Here is an 8,235-nt window from a genome sequence, read left to right on the forward strand (position 1 = left end):
TCAGAGCCTGATTCCTAGTGCCCTAGAGTGAGCACTTCTCTCTCCCCCCCTCTCGTGCGCACACACACAAATTCAGAGAGACAAAAGCTGTTCAGCCCTCTGCTGTAGCTCAGCCATTATTGTTTGTTTAGTCCGGCTGCACTTGAAATGACAACGACCTGGTACAGAGGAGAGGATTAAAGACGGTGCTCAGTCCAGCACACAATGTCCCAGCTGTCAGAAGTCCTGCATGTCCCCCCTCCACGCCATATCACAATTTTCTCCCAATTCTGTTCATACGTCAGGCAGAAGATGACCCCACTCTGCCCTTGTTTTTTCCCCCCCTCACATGGGTGCTGTCTATTTGCTTTTTATCTTTCCTCAATCCCAAGGTAGTTAAAGTTTGCTCTACTGCTTCTTGCTGTCCAGGGAAATTATTTTACTTCCTGGCTCTGAGGGGGGTCAAAGTTTAAAGCTCAACGGGCAGGTGATGAGAAGGGGCGAAGGTCTGAGTTAAACCTAACCTACCAAGGGCACAGTTATTTATACCCCACCTGAGTCGCACTCATTCCTTCCATCGATGCATATATAGTGCACACTACAGTAGCCCCCCTGCCCCCTAAAGGAGAGGAAGAGGTGCATGTGTGTGTATAATTGTGTGCATACGTGTACAAGGTAGAGCCGGTGTGTCTGCAGATTGAATTAGGCCGTAGATCACTGCTGACAGGGCTGGGGCTGTCGTTAGGGGGCGAACAGGCAGCTTTATGGGGTCACGGTCCTGTGGTTTGTGCGTGTGAGTGGTTGAAATGTCCTTTAGCTATAGATTGGCCAGTAGACGGGACTGAGTGGGGCTGCAGAGAGCTGGAGGGCAGAGCCGTGGCACAAACAGTAAAGACCGCAGTGATGACTGTGCATACGTGTTTTTTAATTGACTTTGTGGCTGCACTTTATGTGATCCACCTTTGGCGTGACCTTCTGAAGGAGGAGGAAATGTGTATTTCCCCCCACCTCAAAAACAGTTCACATGTGACAGGAAAATGAGAGAGGGAAGAGTCACAACATGGGTGCAATATTAACCACAAAACACAAACGGCTCTGTAAAAATGAAGTATCTTTAATTGGTGGCTTGATGATTCATTCTTGCAATCATAAGTAAACAAACCCAGGATGACGCTTACAAAGGGAGCCAGAGAAGCTCTGCACACCACTTGAAAAATGAGTCTCAACAAACCACAAGAAATTATTAACGATGCCAGGCTTATCTTGTGTTCACAAAGAAAACGCTTTTAAGACCTCGGATGTATAGATAATGCTGAGACAAGATATAGCTGAATATTAGGTTTTACACCCTCAATCTCTGGAATCAATTTAGTCCAAGTATTTATTTTCCATTCGTAACAGAGTAGTGTTGTTTTTTTGGGGCATACTGTTGTTTGATGACGATTATAGGCCAGTTGCCTTCAAAGAGCTGATCCAGAACTGCTTCAAAACGATGGTTGCTTGAGGGATTACCGCGGGAATTGTAATGGTCGGCAAGAGGCCAATTACCCGCTACTGGTCATATAGTAGCTCATGCGGCATACATACACACACCTCCACATCATTATGTGTAAAGACAGTTTGGGCAGGAAAGAAACATAAATAGGCAATAAAAGGAATCCCGTGAGGGACAATGAATGACACTGTCCTACGGTTCTGGATCAGGGCTTTGACCACTAATGCATAACACCTGATATTTGTTCATAACCCAAATGTGGTTTAATAGAAGTACATCCGGCTTTGAAAAATCGTGTGTAGGGAGTCTGCCTCAAGCCCTTAAGGGAGATTTATACTTTAGCTGCACACTCAAAACAGCCAATCTACAAGCTTACAACGCGGCACAGTGCAACGAATTGTAAGCTTGCAGATCTGCTATGTTTGTTGCGAGGCACCAGTGCGTGCAATTAAGCATAACAGGGCTTTTATCGTTTACTTGTCTCCAGTCTCTGCCGCAAGAATACAATGGACGGCCATCTGCCATCCCTATTGGGCTACTTTCGAGGATACAGAAAAAGCACCATTATCGACTCTGGATGTGTCCCAGTGTTTTTCATCTCCCTCTCCTTCCCCTTATGAATCATCCCTGAAAAGAGACAGAATGAGTGATGCAGATGGAACCAGTGGCCAATCTGTAGACCCTTTTGATAATGGCAGGCCAAAATGGGTGGTTAAATTGTTGGGTTCTGCAGCAGTTAAAGGATACAGCTGGTATTTTTTCCATATTTGGCAATCATTGTCATAACGTAGATGAGTGAAAACATTAAAAACAATACATTATGATGCCTAATAATATTGCACTGCATTAACGTAGATATACTTAACTAATTAAAAGATATAACAGAATGGATGGGCAGATTTTCATTAAACCTGGTTGGAATAATCAGTAGGCTGCCCCAAAGAGCTTAACTTTTAGGTCGAAACAGTCACGGTCAACATTACGTAATGCACCGTTTCTCAATGTTGGTTACGGGACCACCAGGGGTCCAAACGGATGCTTATGGGTCTGTTAACTCCGAGTGTACAAATAGAACCAAACGGGTTCAATTGGTTTGGTTCCATTCGTTTTCTCTGACTTAGATGAACACTGAGGATTTTACAGCGTAGATTAGGGTCCCACAAACTGGGGGTATTTGAAATGAAAAAGGTTGAGAATCACTGACATAATGGACCACATCCTAGGATTGCAGCGATGTGAAACAAGAGGTGATGTGTGGGCAGGGTTGGCATTCTTTAACTAAAGAGATGGCATTGGCCCTCACGTTGTCCTCTGGATGGCACAAAGCCTGCATTCAAATGGACTCAATCACATCGTGACATTTCTCTTTTTCTTCTCTTGCTACTTTTCCCTGACCTTCCCTGTGAATATCACATCATTTTAGCTCATTTAGTTTTTAACAAGGACTAGGACAGGGGTAAGTTACATTATAATACTTGCAGATAATTGGGGAGTTTGGTCAATTCCAATAAAGCCCACAGAAACAAATTAAAAAAAGGACCGGACAGGAAATTGGCTTTGAGCTTTAGGATGGTCAGTCTCGTTCGGCAAAATATGGGGCAAGGGGAGGGGGGCTTAACCTGTCCCCCATACAGAAATGGCAAGGTTATTGGTCATGGAACCTGTCACTCACTCAAACGTAAGACATTCTCTCAGTCAGACACTATTTACAAAGGCATACACATATACCATTAAAAGGCATACTGTACATAGTATTTACACACAGACAGTCATAACACTGGCACGCAAACATGGATGCAGACACACACACATGCACACACATTCACACACAGAGTAGTCAGATAAATCAATGTAGTATAATGCAGACACATCGCCTGGTAATAGTTATGATGTCATGGAGTTAACAAGATCCCAGTACTTAAGAGGCACTACAACCTCGCCTCCATCCCTTTCTTAGGCTAAAACAGACAGAAGTTCTTTCTAATATCTTTAATTCAGACACATTCTCCTTCCTTACTGGTCACCAGTGCTGTGTGCTCGGTAAGTAGAGGCGGCTCTGTTTGAAAAGGGAGCATCTTACTTTTTCCGCTGCAGATCTTAGTCATAAAAAAATAATATTAAAAGAAAAGGACAAAATGTAAGAGTCGCTGAAAATGCCTTCCACTACATTACGAGCTCATATTGCCATGGTGACCAATACGTTTCCAGAATCCAGTTGCGTCTCCAACATTTTGTCTGAAGGTTCCCAAGGAGCTTGTCGCTTAAGCAGCTTTGCTCCCTGACAAACAAAGTATACAGGGCAACGAACGCTCTTCTGCTTGTTATCTGCCTTTGTTTTTTACACCTATATGCAATCCAGCCCTATAATTGGAGATCATTTGACTGTAGGACTGGCATGCCAAAATAACACAAACTCATTAAAATAAAGAATTATAAGTAACTAGTTAAGCGACAGGCACATTGGAAACCACTGACAGACTAATGCCAGATTTATACTTCGACGTTAAACTCTATTGTACAACGAAGTATAAATCGGGCTTAACAGGCCACTTGTTCAGTTTGTCCCATGATGCAAGGCTTCAGTAATGGCTATGGTCCATTGAACGTCCATCCACCCATTAGTGTTTGATTTATAAAACAAAATAAGATTATACACAAATAAAGGAATCACTTTTCATTTAGGCAGCAATATTGGTCTCAGTGTTATTACAATTCTGCTTTTAAAAAAGCATAAAACAGAGAGGAAAAAAATAAAAAAATAGAAACAATAAAAACAAATTTAAATCATCCTAAAAATGAGAATGAGGCCATCACGATTTTCGTGACATAAGCGTGTTTGTGGTTTAAATGGAGGCTGATTTCATTTTTTTCTTCTTAAAGCAAAAAGCTTTTTTGTTTTGTACACAACTCAGTCTACGACATTATGCAGGTACAGTTTTTTTTCCATTGTCCTGTCTTTTTTTCCCCCGTTTGGCTTCCTTTTGTTCGGCCCGGCCAAGAGCACACTTTCGCGGCGTTCCCACTTCCTTTGCCTTCGGCGCATTACATCCAGGAGGTACACTGGTCCTTCAGGCCAAGGATTCATGGGAATTCACAGACTTTAAAATTTCATCTTCTCCTACTCTGCAGCATGGCCACGCGGAGGATGAGAGAGAACTGAAGGAGCAGGCTGTTGGGGGGCGGGGGTCTGCGGAGGTAGAAAGATGAAGGGAGAGAGAGAGAGGGATGAGATTGCTAGATGTCAGCAATTCTAAGATCTCTCCTCCGCTCAGTAATGATGATGGGGAATGAAAGGGTGGAGGGATATACGGTGTTGGGGAAAAGGGGGGGAGGGGGGGTAAAGGGGCGATTTAATGCTAATAACTGGGCAAAACCTCAGAAGGAGTCCATAAAACACGGGCCGACATACACGGCCAGCAAAAGAACCCTCCCAGGTCTCCATAGCAACCTCCTGGGCCCTCTAACCCCCCACCCTGTCTTCCAGGTGTCAGGCAATGCAAGCCTGTCAGTCGGATCAGGCTTTGATACACGCCTCAGCCTGGGCGTGTGTGTGTGTGTGTGTGTGTGTGTATGTATGTGTGTGAGTGTGTGTGTGTGTGTGTGGGAGAGACAGTGTGTGTGGTACGTGAGTATGTGTATGTGTATGAGCATACTGTATAGTCCAGATACCCCCCACCCCCAACACACACACACACACACAAACACACACACAGACAGTGTTCTCATTCTCCCGCTACCAGCGGTTGATGATCTGGTTCATGTAGTCCTCAGTGGGGAGCCTGCTGCCTGCCTCCTCTGTTCTCCCTCCGTCCTCCGCAGTCTCCTCCCTCTCCTCCCGCTCCTCCCATTCCAAGGCCAGGGCAGGGCCCGGCTTGCCCTGCTTGGAGGGCCAGAGGCTGACCCCCAGGCCCAGGCCCTGGTGGCTCTGCTGCAGGTGGTTCTTGAGGCGTTGCTGACGCCTCTCCTGTTGCCTGGTGAACTGGTAGCGCTGCTGGAACAGGTCTCTGGCATAGTCGTACAGCTCCATGTCTAGCTCGTTCAGCTCTTCTATGCGCTGCACCTACAGAGGACAGGGGGAAGAGGATAGGGTTGCATGGTTAACTGGGGGTTACATGCTGTACGCTATAACTTTCAGGTCCTACCCGAGCCCCCAGAGCGGCTTGTAAATATTGAAGCGGCCACCCTACTGGCCAAAGCTGGAACTTCAGACGGGGTGAAACATACAAGCACAAGCATAAGAGCGCGCCACTGGGGTCTACGATAGGGTTCAATGGACGTCGACGTCGTTCGTGACGTCATTACGTCTCGACGTAACACATTTTGGCAACTACACAGTTGCCAATTTCCCCCAGAATGCACCTGGATTCAGCTTCTTCCGCATGCTTCAAAACGCCACTGAGCACTTGCATTGAAATGAATTGCTGGGGGCGGGGCTGTTCGGTCTCTATTTAATATATATTATGGTCCTACCCTAGATTCAAACCCGGGTCCCCTGTGCAAGAACTGACATTTTTACCACTGAGCTAACAGAGCATACCTTTTTACTCAGGGAACAAAATTACTTTTTCGACCTTCAGGCAGTACCACTACTTGTCAAACAGTAGTGGTCGGACTCAACCACAGCATCTAAATGTCTCAATACCACAAATACAACCACTATAGAGTTGAGTTATATATGCAAGGGACAATTGCTGGGTTGCTGGTTATTATTGAGAAATAAATCCTGACAGGGTGATAACGCATCGACAGTCCGACATGTAGTGAAGTTCATAGTTTAAGTTTAGCTTCAAGTCTGGTTAATTTTTAATGTTATGTTCAGAATGTTCAATGACAACTGCTGGTTCTGGAAGAGTCTTGTTTATTGCTTTTAAAGTGCAAAGAGAAGAATGAATAAATACTACATGACAGCGACTGAATTCTCGTTGCTTGTCTCAGATACGTTTCTGTTACTTTTGAATTGTCTACAAATCTTTTTAAGGATTTAGGACAGTTATTTCTCTATTTGATTCACACACAGATGCACACCTGGCCCAGTTATAAGTTCAGATAGAAGGCTAATAGAATAAAGTGGAAGCTCTAGTAGCAGCTTTGGAAGTGTTTTTCTACTCAGGGTTCCATTTATAAAAAGAACAGAGTGGGGACATTAACCACTTAAGCCCTAAATACTTTGTTATACTAGAAATAGCAAAAATAGCAGATCTATAAGCTCACAACACGTGGCATTATGACGTGTTGTGAGCTAAATTGACAACATTATTGATCATTTTAATTACATTTTTTATCAAATTGTTAAGAGTGTGGTTTCATTCATTTTACACTCAAGAGTTAAAGATCTGTAAGGGCTGGTTACCAACTCTCCATCAATTTGCTGGGGACCACCTGGAACCCCCTCAAGGACCACTGGTGGTCCCCGGACCACTGGTTGAAAACCACTGGTCTAAATACTGGGAGGGGAAAGTGAATGTGTGAAGCAGGTCAGTGATAGAGAGTTTGACAAAATGATGTAAAATAAAAACACTGAGTGAGAGCTTGTTTGAGTCTGAACAAGCTCTCCTGGCTGCCCCTGGAGAGAGGCAGACAAGAGTCTGTCTGCAACATGTGGGAAAAGACAACGCAAGTTTTGTTTGATGCTGGCGTTGTAGCTAGATTTATTGACACATCTTTGCTGTGCAGGAATTCAACACGTACAGGGGAAATGTTTTTAATTAAGATAACCCCTTTGAAATACACTTTTGACAGACTGGCAGTTATCATCTGTGACCAGTTGTGTGTGTGTGTGTGTGTGTGTGTGTGTGTGTGTGTGTGTGTGTGTGTGTGTGTGTGTGTGTGTGTGTGTGTGTGTGTGTGTGCGCTATAATGTATATTATTACTAATAAGACGCCCTAAGGGCGAGGAGCGGCCTCACCCTAAGGGCGAGGTCGTGCACATGGGCGCGTGCCGTGCACGCATCCGCCTGGGTGGCAGCAGATTGCTGGGTAAGCTCTGGAGCTTTGGCATGGTATCAACTTTGTCCAAAAAAATGCCCAGACCTGGTATATTTTCCCAAATGGAGATAACTGACATCTGACATAGATGTCTGACATCATAGACCACATCAGACTGACACAATGTCCATATATGGGCATTCCCATATGGGCTTAATATTGATGACATCGGGGATCTCCATATATGGGCATAAAAGGGACAAGGACGGAATTCAAGTGTGACTCGCGTTGCGGTTGGTTGTTTCAGGCGCCATGGAGCTGGCATGCGCCTGGGTGACTGCTGGGAGAGCGCTGGCGCTTTGGCATGGAATCAACTTTGACCAAAACTAGACTGCCCTCTGTCAAGGTGCCAACTCTGGGCGAGCGCTGGCGCTTTGGCATGGAATCAACTTTGACCAAAACTAGACTTGCAGACTCTGTCGAGGTGCCAACTTGCAACTTGTGCACTCGTGGCCATGTATGGCCTACTTGTGCGCCAGCAGAGTGCTATATCAAGTCGCACTTGTTGATGGTGATGTCACCAAGAATGCTTAGGGTGCGTTCGAAAATACAGCACTGAGCTCACTGCCAATACAAACGATTATGTGCGTGCGCTCGGTGTGGGAAGAGTTCTATCTGATATCTGATGATATCTATCTGATCATACTTATATACAAGCTCACAATATACAAGCTCAAAATGCTGAGCTTGTAGATTAGATTGGCTATTTTCAGTTTTTGGCTTAGGGTTCAAAAAAGACTGAAAGATTTATAATGTGTGTGTGTGTGTGTGTGTGTG

The 8,235-nt window shown here is 44.8% G+C and overlaps 1 protein-coding gene across 2 annotated transcripts in view; it reads right to left on the reverse strand.

Moving 5' to 3' along the window:
* Positions 1-1,106: 1,106 nt before the first annotated feature.
* The window catches only part of hs6st1a (heparan sulfate 6-O-sulfotransferase 1a), a 68,975-nt gene continuing 61,846 nt past the window's right edge, over positions 1,107-8,235 (reverse strand). Inside the window, exons 4-5 of one of the 2 annotated variants that reach the window (XM_080751281.1) lie at positions 5,212-5,534; positions 1,107-4,661 (exon numbers count right to left, since the gene is read on the reverse strand). In XM_080751281.1, coding sequence (XP_080607407.1) covers position 4,661; positions 5,212-5,534 — 324 coding nt within the window. In that variant the 3' untranslated portion in view covers positions 1,107-4,660. Of the gene's footprint in view, positions 5,535-8,235 lie in introns of both variants that reach the window. The other variant, XM_080751280.1, reaches the window with a different exon arrangement.

The sequence above is a fragment of the Nannobrachium achirus genome (genome assembly GCF_963921795.1).
Source record: "Nannobrachium achirus genome assembly, chromosome: 20".
Taxonomy (NCBI): Eukaryota; Metazoa; Chordata; class Actinopteri; order Myctophiformes; family Myctophidae; genus Nannobrachium; species Nannobrachium achirus.